The 14,010-nt window shown below is 61.3% G+C and overlaps 1 protein-coding gene across 1 annotated transcript; it reads left to right on the forward strand.

Moving 5' to 3' along the window:
• Positions 1 to 356: 356 nt before the first annotated feature.
• CEP131 (centrosomal protein 131) lies at positions 357 to 11,585 on the forward strand (the record flags this gene model as incomplete). Its single annotated transcript, XM_082294279.1, is given in 29 exon segments — positions 357 to 391; positions 393 to 442; positions 445 to 481; positions 483 to 687; positions 1,322 to 1,407; positions 2,206 to 2,320; positions 2,428 to 2,546; positions 2,649 to 2,762; positions 2,849 to 3,013; positions 3,204 to 3,321; positions 4,094 to 4,210; positions 4,873 to 5,041; positions 5,173 to 5,273; positions 5,396 to 5,578; positions 5,940 to 6,134; positions 6,242 to 6,379; positions 6,680 to 6,805; positions 6,885 to 7,001; positions 7,896 to 7,925; positions 8,354 to 8,456; positions 8,697 to 8,898; positions 9,137 to 9,244; positions 9,342 to 9,459; positions 9,599 to 9,673; positions 9,758 to 9,900; positions 10,184 to 10,361; positions 10,462 to 10,604; positions 11,213 to 11,273; positions 11,351 to 11,585. Coding segments are annotated over 29 exon segments (3,420 nt in total). The 3' UTR covers positions 11,420 to 11,585.
• Between the last annotated feature and the right edge of the window lie 2,425 nt (positions 11,586 to 14,010).

Consider the following 14,010-nt stretch of genomic DNA (forward strand, 5'->3'; position numbering starts at 1 on the left):
AGAGGGCATGGACACTTCCAAATAAACCCTTGGCAGGGATTGGGAGCTGGGTGGGCGGAGGATCCCCTGGGAGCTGCCCAGGTGGTTCTTCAGCATCCCAACCTGATGTGGGGTGAGCTGAACCTCCAGCCTGCACAGATAAGGCCGTTCCAGGCCTGTGTGATCCTCTGGCAGCCGTGGGCTGTGTGAAGTGAAGGAGCCCGGGATGGGGAGCAGGGCTTTTCCCTCCCTTTCGTCCTCTGCTGGAATCCCGGCCCATAAATGGGACAGCAGCTCATGGGCAGCCAGAGTGTTGGGTGAAAGCAGTGAGGAGTTCACCCGGAGCCTCTCCCGGGCTGTGCTTGGGGTTATTTGCCATGTGGCAATTTGGAGGAAGGTGTTTTGTCCTGTTGGAACAGTTCCAGCACCGTGTGCCGGTGTTTGCAGGAGCCAGAGCGCCTGGTTCCGAGGCTGGATGCTCCATACCTTCCCCTCTCTCTGCGCTGTGCTTCCAGGGCTCCTTCCTTCTGCTCCAGCATGAAGAGCACCCGGAGCTGCTGCTCCGTCCAGAGCTCCGATGTCGCAGACCTGATCCTGACGGGGCTCCCGGCGCCGGTGTCGCGCCGCCCCGGCAGCGCCTCTCCTGCCAAGCTCATGGCGCGCTCCGTGTCCGTGGCTGCCGACAGCAAAGCCAAGAGGAACGCCCCGGTGAGCCCGTGTCCTTCCCCCCGCCTGTGCCAGGGCAGGGAGTGCGTGCCTGGGATTTGGGATGGCTCCGTGCATGCCGTGGTTCCCCCAGCACCAGCCCGGCTTTGTTCTGGCACCGCCCTCGGCGATCGCTGCTCGTGGTTCTCTGCTCGATGCAGAACAGCAAGTAGGGAGCGTCAGGATTCCCTCTTTTCCCTTCCTTGCCCTTCAGCTCCCTGCACCAGTTTCCGTCTGGAAACTGCCAATTTCCTGCTGTCTCCTGCTGGGATGTCAGGCCCAGCCTGCCCCTCATCGAGCACCCCCTGTTCCTGCTGCTCCTGAGTGGGGGTTCCCCAGAGAATGAGCCCCAGGTGCTTTCTGGGCTCCGTCAGGATCCAGCAGCAGACAGTCTGTGCTCCATGCTGAGTAATCCCTTGGCAGCATTCCCGTGCCCTTGTTCCCGGGAGCTTGTGCTAAGGAACGTGTTCCTGCTGGCTCAGCAGCGCCCGAGCGAGGTGTCATTGCCCGCTGCCTCAAGGAGAGCTTGGCAGCCCTGGGGCAGCGAGAACTCCGTGTCCCGCTGGGTGAGGGGGTGGGGGAGCCTGCCTGTGCTCCTCCTGAACGTGGCTGCTGGATTTATCCCTGCTCTCCACAGGAGGATGCGGGATCCCGGGCCATGAACAACCTGCGCAGGTCCAACAGCACCACGCAGGTGAACCAGCGGGTGAACAGCTCACACAGGTACAGCTCCAGCCACGGACGTGTGTCCATCCATCCTGTGGGTGCCGCTGGGGGACACCCCACCCCTGTGTCCAACCTCCCTGGTCCTGTGGGGGAGCAGGAGCCTTTCCAAAATGTACCCTGAGTTCTGTTGTGCACATCAGGAGTTAAAGTCTGGCCCTGGAAAACCAAGGTCTGGGGCTTTGGTTATTTTTTTGAAGAGGAGGTCCCTTGTTTAACGTTTCATAGGATCACAGAATGGCCTGGGTAGGAAATGACCTTAAAGTCCCATGCAGGGACACCTTCCACTAGACCACATTGCTCCAAGCCCTGTCTAATCTGGCCTGGGACACTTTTCTGCCAGAGAAGTGCCCAGCTTCTGTGGGCAACCTGTGCCAGGGCCTCAAGTGTCATCACAGGGGAGAATTTCTATTCAGGGAAATGGAGTGTATTTCTGTGGCTGTCACAAAAACCATTCAATTTAATTCCAACAGCCCTCATGGACCCACCAGGCCATAACTGGGCTGTGTGAGGAGACAAAAGCTCTCAGTTCCCAATGCCTTCTGAGTTGGGATTTTCTGTTCTCCTGTTGGTCTGTGCCCATCCCTATCACCACACACCACCCTCAAACCCAAAGCTCTGTGTAAAAAGGAGTCATTTGTGGATTTTGCGGCCGTGTAACAATTCTCCAGCCCCTTTGTCCCCTTGTGTCACACTGGAGTATCCAAGTGCCCTGCATGGCCAGAGTGTGTCCTGTGGCTGTGAGTTATCCCAGAACCCCTGTTCTCTCCTCTCTGCCTTCCCTGGGTCTGGCTAAAGCTCGGAGCAGACAGGAGACTTCCTGGCCTTCTTTGAGAGCGATCCAGGAGGAAGGAAGAAACTGGCAACTCTGAGCAAAACTTCCCCAGAAAAGAAAACCACGTGGAATATCCTGGTGAGGACAGCAGGCTCTGGGAGTGGGTGGGCCAGGCCGGCTCTGTGCTCCTGGTGGTGTTTGAGGAGGTGGGTTTGGTACCCTTATCCCTGCTGACTCTGTGGCAGGATGACCAGCCCCGGGCATTCCCGGGCCCCTCCGGCTCCCACGGCCTCGAACCGCCCGCGGGCATGAGGAGGAAGGAAGCCACCGTGCTCCTGGCTGCCAACTTCACTGCCAACAACAGGTAGGACAGGGGGTCCTGAGGGGGGGTGGGCAGAAATGCGCGGAGAAAACACCCGGAGAGGGGAAGGTGCTGCTCCTGACGCTCCTGTTCTCACCACACAAGGAGCAACAAGGGCGCGATGGGCAACTGCGTCACCACCATGGTGCACAACAACTACTCCACTGCTGAGAAGGGCCCTGCTCCCAAGAGCTCCAACCAGGCTCCCAGTTCCCTCAAGTGAGTGTGGGGGCTCTGCAGCTGGGCTGGCCACGGGGTCGTGTGTGGCACAGGACAGGGCTGAGTGGCTTCACCTTCTGTCCCAGCAATGTCGTCAAAGCGACCTCGAACGAGGACGGGGAAGGCAGCAGCAGCTTCGTCAAGTCTCAGAAGAATTTCTCCAGCAACAACATCATGACCCGTAACAACAACAGCAGCAGCAGCAGCAGCATTCCCCGGAGGAGGGAGGTGACCGAGGAGGAGGCCGAGAGGTGAGGGAAGGGGCAGGAGGACGGTGCCAGGAGGAGTGAGGAGCTTCAGGGGAGCTTGTTCTTGTCCCGTGGGATTTCACACTGGGGAAGGGCCACTCTTAGTGCACCTGCAGGTCCTGGTGCTGTGGGGAAGCCGCCTGTGCTCTGCTGCCCCCGGGGCTGTGCTGACCCTCCCTCCCTGTCCCCACAGGTTCATCCAGCAGGTGAACCTGGCTGCTGTCACCATCCAGCGCTGGTACCGGCGGCACTCGCAGCGGCACAGGACGGCGGCTGCGGCTCTGGGGCGCCTGATGGCTGCCAAAAGGGAGGTTGGTCCTGTGCCCTGCTCTGTAGCCCAGACCCTCTGACATGCTGTCCCGCTGGTGGCACAGTTCGGTCCCTTTAGTCACCAGACTTGGGCTGTGAGAGTCGAGAGGGTTCTGGCTTTGCATCCAACCAGCCCCTCCGTGGTCCGGAGAGCTGGGGAGGGTCCTGTTCCCTCAGAGCGCTGCTGGCTGTGTCCAGGGATTAGCCTGGGCTGGGTTCCAGCCGGAGCTGAGGTCCAAGGGCTCAGCACCACCCGGCTCCAGTTCCCTCAGCCCCCTGCCTGGGAGCAGGCAGACACTGGCAGTAGCAGCACAAGCCTCCCATAATTGCCATTGTCTGGGCCACACTGGTGGCCGGAGAAGGGATGCCCCATCTCGGCTCATCCTAATGAATCCCTAATGAGGTGGCTTGTTAGAGTGATGACGTTTCACAGCTATTTGTGTTTCTTTGTGTTCAATTATTTATCCCAGTAATGAAAAGCTCTGTTGCTCTTGCATGTGAGTCTATTTTTAAGCCTTGTCTCCTTGGTGGTTGCAGACCCAGATGATGACATAATAATAATAATAATAATAATAATAACAATAATAATTGCATTGAGGATCTAAAGAAAATGAGCTGCTCCAAAGTGGAGCTGTGCCAAGGGCTCCTCACCTGCACAGAGGGGAGGATGGAAAGCCTGGATATGGGGTGACCCAGGTGTGGGTGCCCCTCACTCTTCTCAGTGGTGGGTGCTGGAGAACTCTCAGTAACACTTGTGATCCTCCTCTCTGGAAGGAAAGGCAGCAGCGGATGGAGGAGGGGAACATCCTGAATTTGCAGGAGAGGAAGGACGAAGAACGCCGGAAGATCCGAGAGGAGAAGGCGCGCCTGGCCCGGCACGCTGCCATCCAGGTAGGGCCAGGGCCAGGCTGTCGTGGCCTGTGGGACACCATTTGTTGGCATAATCTGGCAAGGCAGCGAGAGGCCTCTCTGCATCTCCAAGGGCTTGGCATGGGGCAGGATCAGAGCCAGCCTTGGAAATGGAGCACTCCCTCTGGAGATGGAGGTGCCACAGAGCGGTTTCCTGCTGTGCTCCTGCCAAGCCTTGGCAGCTCGTTCTGAGCTTGTGAAGACAGTGCTGGTTTCCATGTAGTGCTCAGGAAAATGGTGCTGTTGAGACAGGGAGACTCCAGGCTCCTTGGAATGGCTGAGGATGTGCGTGTCCTGGGAATGGGACCCTCCTCAGGAGCAGGGTTCCTCCGGAGAGGGCCGAGTACTGCTCCGTGTCCCTTGGCAGGAAGCAACACGTCATTGTCACCCTGCTCTTGCAGCTGGTGGTGCAGATGGGCTTGGCACAGGCTGCAGGAGTTGGCAGTAAAGCTGGGGATGTTTTAAACCCCAAATTTTCTTTGCTCTAATTGGAATCATGTTCCATCGGGGGGGGATTGGGGGAGACACAGCAGTGAGCAGCTGGAGGATGCAAAAATGCTGCCACAGCCTTGCAAACACAGGCTTCCACAGGCTTTGTGCCTTCCCAAAACTTCAGGGCATCGATGGCTCCTCTGTCCCTGCAGGAGCTGCACCAGAAAAGAGCCCAAAAGGCCTCGGAGATGCAGCACTCAGCAGAAGAGCTGGTGCTGGTGAAGGAGAGCAGGAGGGTGCCCAAGAAGAAGCCTGGTGCCAAACCTGCCTCAGCCAGGAATGTCAGCCCGGCCGGCAGCCTCACCAAAGCCAACAACACCGGTGAGTCCCTCTGGCGTGCCCCAGAGTTCTGGGAGTGAGGGGAAGGAGGGGACAAGGAGCTGTTTGCTCTGAGGAGCTGCTTCCCAGGGGCTGGCTGGGGCGAGCGTCTGACAGCAGTCTGGTTCCTGTAGAGGCCAATTCCCCCTCGGCAGCCACGGAGCCAGAAGGAAGCGGCCTGGCAGCTCTTGGCTCCGTGCCCTCACAGGACCCCGGGGCAGAGGACAAACTGCAGGTGGGTCTGGCTGTGCCTCCTGGGGGTCCTGGCAGCAGCTGCTCTGCCAGCGTGACAGCAGAGCCTTTGCTGGTTTCTGGGGAGACCCAGAAAACTCTCTCACTCTCTCATCTTCTCCTTAGGATATGAGCTCCAGGGAGGCGGCTAACGAGGACCTGGAGACAGCAGTGACTGCTGGCAGCAGGGCTCCGTCCAAGGTCACACTCAATGAGCTGCTGGACACACTCCGGCTGCTGGAGGAGGAGCCGGAGCTGCTGCCCCCACCCAAGCTCCTCAAGAAGGACAGATATGCCTGGATGGACAGGGTGAGCCGAGGGATGGGACTGCTGTGTCCATCCTTGGACAGTGATGGCTGCCTGGTGAGCAACGGCTGGGCACTGCCAGGGAAGGTGGTGGAAGAGCTTGGAGTGAGTGATGGAGGAATTTGGAGGTGGAGATGGAGGAGTTTGGAGGTGATAGAGGAATTGTTTGGTGCGTCAAGGGCTTGGACATCTGCAAGGAACAGCAAATCCATGCAAGGGCTGGTGGTGGGACAGGGTTTAGCCCAGAGGATGAGGCTGGTTACTGGGCTGCAGTGGGAGGACTGGGCTCCCGTGATGGAGAGAAGCCAGCACCTCTTCTCCTGAGCCTTCCCCTGGGTGCTCATTCACCACGGTGAATTCCCAGCAGGAGCCCAGCTCCAATTCCCTGACTGCTGATAACTTGGAGAAGTTTGGGAAGCTGAACCACTCGCCGGGGGTCCCTGAGGATGGGGCTCTGCTCTCAGAGGCCAAGCTCCAAAGCATCATCAGTTTCCTGGATGAGATGGAGAAGTCGGAGCAGGAGAGGCCCAGGTCGGCTGCCTCGGCCACGCAGCGGGAGGTGAGTCCATCTGTGCTGTGGGACCCTGGTGGGAATCATCCCCATCTCCCTGTCCTCACTCCAGGTGGTTCCACCACCTTTTCATCATGCTTTTTCTGCTGTGGCAGGGCTTCCTTTTGGAAGAGGAGCTGGCTCACGTGGAGCAGGTGTCGGCTGTTGCTACGGAGGTGACAAGCTCCATGATGAGGCTGAAGCTGGAAGTGGAGGAGAAGAAGAGAGCCATCAGCCTGCTGCAGACTGCTCTGGTGTGTCAGCCTCGCATGTGGTTCTCGGGGATATGAAGCATGTGATCAGGGTTATCCCTTGGTTTTACAGAATCATGGAATTGTTTGGGTTGGAAGGGACCTTAAAGATCATCTAGTGGGGAGCCCCTTCTCCTGGGGCTGAACTCCCTTCTCCTCTGAAGGAACTCCAGGGAGGCTGGATGTTCCTGCTGACAGGGGTGGGAAATGTGGGCACCAGGGCTTTGCTTTAGCTCTGTCCCTCATTTTCCTGGCCTGATGGTGATTTCTGTGTCATGGCTGTTTGATCCCTGCTCCCCACAGACTCAGCAGCGGGAGCTGACCGACCGCCACGTCAAACAGACCGAGAAGGAGCTCGGCCACCAGCTCAGGCTGCAGAGGGAGCAGTATGAGGCAGCTATCCAGAGGCACCTGGCCTTCATCGACCAGGTAATCCCTCATCCCAACTCCTGAAGGCAGAGGCTGAGGTGGCTGCACCTGCCTGATGCCGGCCCCTTCCCCTGCCCAGCTCCTTGATGACAAGAAGGTGCTGAGTGAGAAATGTGAGGCTGTGGTTGCAGAGCTGAAACAAGTGGACCACAAGTATGGCCAGAAGATCACCCAGATGCAGGAGCAGCACGAGCTGGTGAGGGGACAGGGAAGGTGGGGGGACATGTGTGTCCTGATTTTGCTCAAATGGGGCCTCTGCCTGGAGCAGTACAGTCTCTGTCACCTCAGTGGGATCTTGGGACTCCTAGGAACTCTTCCCTGTGCACAGGAGGTCCCTGTCACCACGGAGCTTTGTCCTGGCTCCCCAAAAAGCTCCTGTCTTCTGCTGCCCAGAGCCAGGAGCGTGGCATTGACCAAGGGACAGTGTAAGCTCCCAGGCTCTGCTCAGAGGGATCCTTCCCACACATCTGGCACAGGGTGCCCAGAGCAGCTGTGGCTGCCCCATCCTGAAAGTGTCCAAGGCCAGGTTGGACAGGGCTTGGAGCACCCTGGGCTAGTGGCAGGTGTCCCTGCCCATGGTAGGGGATGGAACTGGAGAAGCTTTAAGGTCCCTTCCAGCCCAAACCATTCTGTGATTCCATGATCCCATGTAAGCAGAGCTCTCCCAGGCTGGGGGTAACCGGGGTGTGATGCTGGCACAAACCCAATGCCATGGAGGAATTTTGCTTCCCCTGTGGATGGAGACAGCTCAGCTCACCCCATGCCAGGCCTGGTAGGAAGGCAGCACCGCTGGGCTTATCACAGCTCTGCCATCCCAGTGCCTGCTTGTCCTTGACCTTGGAGCTGAGCTCATGCCTGGCCAGACCGTGGGGGTCCCTTGGTCTCCGGAGCAGGCTCCGACCCTGTGGCACGCTCCTGGCCAGTCCCTTGGCATGTCCCTGTCCCTGCCCCTTGAGCTGTGTCTCCTCTCACCACCATGGACTCCTGCCCAGCTCCGCCCTGCCCGTGGCTCCCACAGACACAGCTGTGTGGATTTGCCTCTCTCCCACATTCCCCTTCTCTCTCCATCCCCTCCTTTCTTTCTCCCCAGGTCTGGCGCACTTTGGGCCCCTTTTGTGAGGTAAATGTGGTCTTTGCTCTCTTTTGTGCCTTGCCCTCTGTTCTCGTGCCCTGACCTGCTCTGGCCCTGCTCCAGCCCCTGCCAGAGTGCTTTCTGTGGCAGGGAGAGGGAAGGCTGGAGAGGAAAGCACCATCACACAGGGACGGATGGGCTGCCCCGCATGCAGGGACCCTTAGCAGCCCCCAGTTCCCCTTCCCTCTCCGTCAGTGCTCTCATATCTTGGCAGTGAGCACTTTCCCAAGGGGATAGAGGAGAAGGCACTAGTAGAGTGTGTGGCCACTTCTCTGGGCTGGAAGAACACACCTGGCCAGGGCTGTGCCTGTATCCATGCACAGCTCCACAGCTTCCTTCCCAACAGCCTGGCTCCCAGGCTCCCAGGGCTTTTCTCTCCCAGCTTCTCTGAGGTTTTCCTATTTGGTTCCAAACAGGAGATTAAGAAACTGAAGGAATTCATGAGTGCAACTGAGAAAGTCCGACGGGAGAAGTGGATTGAGGAAAAAACCAAAAAGATCAAAGAAATCACTGTGAAAGGTATGGGCAGGCTCCCTCAGCAGCAGCTGGAGCCGGGACAGCACCAGGGTGGTCCAGGACAGACTGGGAAGAGCTCCTTGGTGTGGGCAGTGTCTGCTCCCTGTTTTTGGTGGAGCAGATGCCAGAGGGCAGGAAAACCCCTCTGTACTCATCCCCCCCTTCTTACCAGCCCCTTTGAGCCGGCCAAGGGCAGCGGGGTGGGATCTGGGCCGAGCCGGGACCGTCCTTCCCACTGTGCAGGGCTGGAGCCGGAGATCCAGAAGCTCATGGCCAAGCACCGTGAGGACATCCGGCAGCTGAAGCTGCTGCACGAGGCCGAGCTGCTGCAGTCGGACGAGCGGGCAGCCCAGCACTACGGGCGGCAGGCGCAGGAGCTGCGGGGGCTGCTGGAGCGGGAGAAGGAGGAGCAGAGCCAGCGGGAGCGGGAGCGGGCCCGGCAGAGGTGCGTCACTCCGGGCTCAGTGCTGCCTTGGGGCTCACAGCTCTGGGGTGCTGTCCAGCATCAATCTGCTGGTGGGATCCCAAAATCTGGAGCTCCGTGGGGAGCAGCCCCTTTCTCTTCACTGGCCTCAGGTGGGCGATGCCCCTGAGCCAGGAGCGTCCTCTGGCGTCATGAAGGGCAGGGTGGAGAAGAGGCCGAGTGCTCGAAGGCACATCCGTGGAGTGTCTGTGCCCCGCAGGTGTGAGCAGCAGCTGGAGCAGGAGGAGCAGGCACTGGAGCTGCAGCGGCGCCGGCTCTATGCCGAGGTGGCCGAGGAGAAGGAGCGGCTGAGCCAGCAAGCAGCCAGGTGAGCAGGCTGGGGGCCTGGGGCTGGGGGCAGCCCTGGGGCCGGGCTCCCATGGGAAGAGGTGCTGGTGTGGATGCTGGGAGCTGTGTCTGTGCAGGCAGCGAGCGGAGGCGGAGGAGCTGCGGCAGCAGCTGGAGGCCAACAGCTCGGCCCTCACCCGGGCGCTGCGGGACGAGTACGCCAAGGAGAAGGAGGAGCAGGAGAGGCGGCACCAGGTCTGGTTCCCCCTCACCTCCAGCCCTTTGGGCACTGGCACCACCAGGCCTCGGACCCCACCGGGGCAGTGCCAGCAGCTGCTCCAGCCGGCACAGAATGCTCCCAGGGCTGAGCTGTTGTTTTCCCTTCTCCTCACAGGCAGAACTGAAGGTGCTAAAGGACCAGCTGGAGCTGGAGAAGCAGGCCTGGGAGGCCAACTATGTGAAGAAGGAGGTAATGGCAAGAGCTGTCCTCCGGAGGTGCCACCCACGGGCTCTGAGAGGGATTTGAGACCGCATTTGCTGTCCCTGTTCCCAGGAAGCCTGGCTGCTCTCTCGGGAGCGGGAGCTGCGGGAGGAGATGAGGAAGGAGAGGGACAAGGAGATCGAGCTGGTGATCCAGCGCCTGGAGGCCGACACGTCCTTGGCCAAGGAGGAGTGTGAGAGGGCAGCAGAGAACAGGTGAGGGGGAAAGGGAGGAGGGAGGTTCCAGGTCCTCCAGGGGCTGGTCCCTTTTCCCTGTCCCCTGGGCATCTCTCCAGTGAGCTCTGGAGCAGTGTTAGTGCAGGAAGGAGCAGCTCACAGGGACAAAGTTTACCTGTCACCTGAGGAAGCAGCCCTGGATCTCCTGTGGGGCAGCTGTGCCCTTGCTGCTGTGCCCTGGTCCCTCCTGCAGCAGGAAGGGGGCTGGGATGATCCCTGCAGCAGCAGGATGAGCCAGGCTGCCTGTCCTTCCTGCCGCTAGGATCAAGAGGATCCGAGACAAGTACGAGGTGGAGCTGCAGGAGCTGGAGCGGTCGGAGCGGAAGCTGCAGGAGCGCTGCAATGAGCTCAAGGGGCGGCTGGCCGAGCTGGAAGGGGAGAGCGTCCGGCTGCAGAGCCTGCTGAAGCACAAGGAGCAGGAGGTGGAGGAGATCCGGAAGGTGAGCAAGGAGCAGAGCCAGGGCCCTGCCTGGCCCGTGCCTGGGTGTGCGGGACCAGCTGTCCCAGGGGCACAGAGGCCTGACTGAGGTGATCCGGCAGGAGTGTGCGGACAGGCTGGTGGGGACGGAGGAGGAGAGTTCGCGGCTGAAGGCGGAGATGGCAGAGCTGAGGGCCCGGCAGCAGCTGGAGCTGGACAGGCTGGTGCGGGAGAAGGACCGGGAGCTGGAGGAGGTTCACAGGAGGTGAGGGAGCCCGGGTGTGGTGCAGGAGCTCAGTGCTGCATCCTCAGGAATGGCTTCCAGCCCTGTCCAGGCAAACCGGGCCGAGGAGTCTTGCCCGAGCCGGCTGCTGCTCAGACACCCTGAATCCTCTGTTCCTTGTCGCTGCTGGCCTGCTCTGTGCCATCCTGTCCCCAGGGCTGTTCCTGTCCCTGCCTGCAGAACATGAGTGCCAGGAGAGGCCAGTGGAGCACAGCTCTGTCTGTGTTCCTCCCTGGCAGGAGCCCTGGCCAGGATCGGTGTCACCTCCTGGGGGCTCTCCGAAGCTCACACATGATACCTGTGTTGGCAGCCACAGTGATCTTCTCCAGAGGGGCAGGGCCCAGGGTCAGGGCACAGCCACAGAGGCTGAGGGCAGCTGGGACATCCCTAAAACACTATGATAATTAAGACTTAGGAAGCTAATGTGCCTTTCTTCCTGTAGACCAGTCAGTCCACACTACCCAGCACCCAGCAATGCAATAAAGGTGCTGCCAGGTGTGATGGCACCTGGAGCCCAGCTTTGGCTGGGGGAGAGGGGCTGAGCTCCCGGGGCTGAAAGCCCGGTGTTTGACCCCCCATGTCCGTGTCAGGGTGAAGGCGGCGGTGCTGAGGAAGGAGGAGAGCATGAGCAGCCTGCGGAAGCAGTACGAGGTGAGTGAGGGCTGCCCCGCCCTGCCCGGCTGCGGCTCTGCCGGGCACCGCGAGCTCTCCCCTGTGCTCCGTTGCAGGCGGCCGTGCAGAGAGCCAACCTCCTGGAATCCCTGCTGGAGCAGCAGCGGCAGCTGGCCACGGAGTGACCGTCCTGCCGGGCAGGGAGCGGGGCTGGGGTCGGGGTCAGGCTCTCCCCTCCCTCTTCCCTCGTTCTCCACAGCCTGGTCCCAGTGCGGTGGCCGTGCTGGGACACTTGGTGGCCTTTAGATGTTTGGGAGTTTTGTTCTCATAATAAATCTCTGCTGGTTTCTACAGCTGTTTCTGTACCTGTGCACGTCAGTGCCAGGGCACGAGTGGCTTCTGCTCGAGGTCTGTGCCCACTCCCACCTTCCCGACCCCATTCCTGCATCCCAAGACCCTCCCTTGCTCCGAGGCTGCCCAGCACCCCTATGTAGGCCTTGCTTCCCGTTCTAAACTGAAATATCCAGTAGGACGCAGGGGGCAGAGCCAGGGCAGGATGTGATCCCACAGCCTCTGCTACCTGCAGCTTCCTCAACACCCCCTGACAGGGCCGGGAAATGCCTGGGCTGGGCCGGTGGCATCTGTTTCCTCTCGGCCGGGAGCATGCAGCCGTTCTGTTCCCTCCCCCGGGCCGGGGCTCGGAGCGGGGGCCGGCAGATGTTTTCTCAGCAGAGTCCCGGGTGTTTCCCATCCATCCTGCTGGTCCTTGCGCTCGGCTGGAGCTTCGCCCTGCCCCGTGGCAGCACTGCCAGAGCCCCCACGGTGACATGGAGCCGCAGAGGAACCCTTTGTCACCCCAGGAAGCTGCACAGGGGCTCGGCCGCTTCCCGACGCTGGCGTTTGTCCCAGCGCGGGCTCCTGGCTGCAGCACCCGGGGCCGGTGTGATCCCAAGGCAGCCCATGGATGGCCCATATCCCTGCCCGTGCTTTGGCACTTGATTTGGGTGTTGTGGGGCACGAGCAGTTCCTCCAGCTCCGGGCCAGGGACACAGAGGGTGGCTGGGGTCCTGCACAGCGGAGCCGTGCCCGTGCGGTCTCTGTTCCCAGGCTGGAGCGCTCATCCCGGTGTGCCGGGACAGGCCGGGCACGGCGCTTGTTCCGCTGCTGTTGCTTTTCCAAGGGGTGTCCTGAGCGCCGCTTCGGCCCCCGCCCTGCACAGCCCCGCACGGGCCAGCCCGAGCCTGTGCCAGCGGCTGCGGCCCCAGGAACTCTGGCGTGGCAGAAGGGGGCTCAGTCGCCTCGTTGCCCGTCCAGCGGGGCTTGTGCCTGTGCCCCGTGGATCCGGGGTAGGAGCCAGAGCCCCGTCCGGCATCGCCGCTGCGGGGTGAGCACCCACCCCCGGTGCCCGGCGCTGCTCCCGGCGCTGCTCCCGCCGCTCCCCGGGGCTCCGTGTGCTCCCGCATCTTCCCGGCCCCTCCCCGGCATCGCCCGGGCTAATTTCTAGGCCAGTGCCCGGTTCAGGCATGAATAAATCAGCGCCGTTGCATAACGAACGTGCTGATTTTCACCGGATGGCTGCGCCCGCGCCCACCGCCCGCACCCCGGGGGTCCCGCGTGCCACCAGCCGTGTCCCCGTCCCTGTCCCCGTCCCCGTCCCCGTCCCTGCCGAGCCGCGGCACGGCGGGCGCTCAGCCAGGCTGGCGGCGACTGTGCGGCCGCTGCGGGCTCTGCCAGAGATCCCCAATTAAGGAGCCCCTCTCCCCCCGGCTCCCCCGGGATTAGCGGGACGAGCGGGGCCCGTTGGCCGCCCCGTGGCCGCGGGGCCGGGAAGGAGGGAATCGCTGCTCAATCTGCTGTCTGCCCGGAAGGGGATTAGCTGCAGCCCCAGACAAATCAGCCGGGAAGCCGGCGCAAGTGGCGGGATCCGAGCAGGGTAATCTCCCTCTGGGAAGGATCTGTAATCTCCCCTGCTAATTGGGGCGGCGGCAGCGGCACTGCCCGGACCGGGAGGGGATGTCAGGGGACCGGTGCCACCCTGTGCCTCTGCCTGGGGTTGGATCAGCCCTGCCACCCGCCCCGACCTCAGGGCTGGACCTGAGGGGCTCGCTGGGGCTTTGGGCCTCGATTCTCCTTTGGGATTTTCTCTTTTACAGCCACATTGGAAATCTGGTGGGAAGCAGGACAAGCGGCAGGGGGCACAGGGCAGGCGGTGGGTTTGGGTGACTGTGACAGAGCTCAACCCTCCTCCTGGATGTGTCAGGTGGGGCTACTGGGGGTGTCACCTGGGCAAGGAGGGTGCTGGGGCATGGGGCTGCAGCACTCAGTGTCCCAGCTGAACTGGGGATTTCAGGTCTTCTCAAGGAGGGCAGGGTGGCACAGCAGGGCTAGGCAGGCACACACTCCATCCTCATCCCCCTATCCCATCCCTATCCCACTGCCATCCCCAGGCCATCTCTGTCCTTCTTTCCCATCTCATCCTCACTTCCATCCCCCCCAGTCCTCATTCCCATTCCATCCCATCCTCATCTTCCTCCCCATCCCACCCTCTCCCAGACACAGGAGGGAAGGAACACTGGGCACTGGAGCTGCCACCCCCAACACAACATCCAGGTGATTTCACCCCCTCCCACTCACCAAAGCCCCCCTGCCCCTTGCCAGTGCCAGGAAGGTCTCAGCTCATTCCTTGTCCCACCCACATTGGGACCAGCTGAGCGTGTTTGGGATGCTGGGGATGGCTGGGCCCAGTGGGTGCCCGGTGCAGGCGGGTGGGTGCCCG

The sequence above is a fragment of the Coloeus monedula genome, assembly GCF_965178545.1.
Source record: "Coloeus monedula genome assembly, chromosome: 19".
Lineage (NCBI taxonomy): Eukaryota > Metazoa > Chordata > Aves > Passeriformes > Corvidae > Coloeus > Coloeus monedula.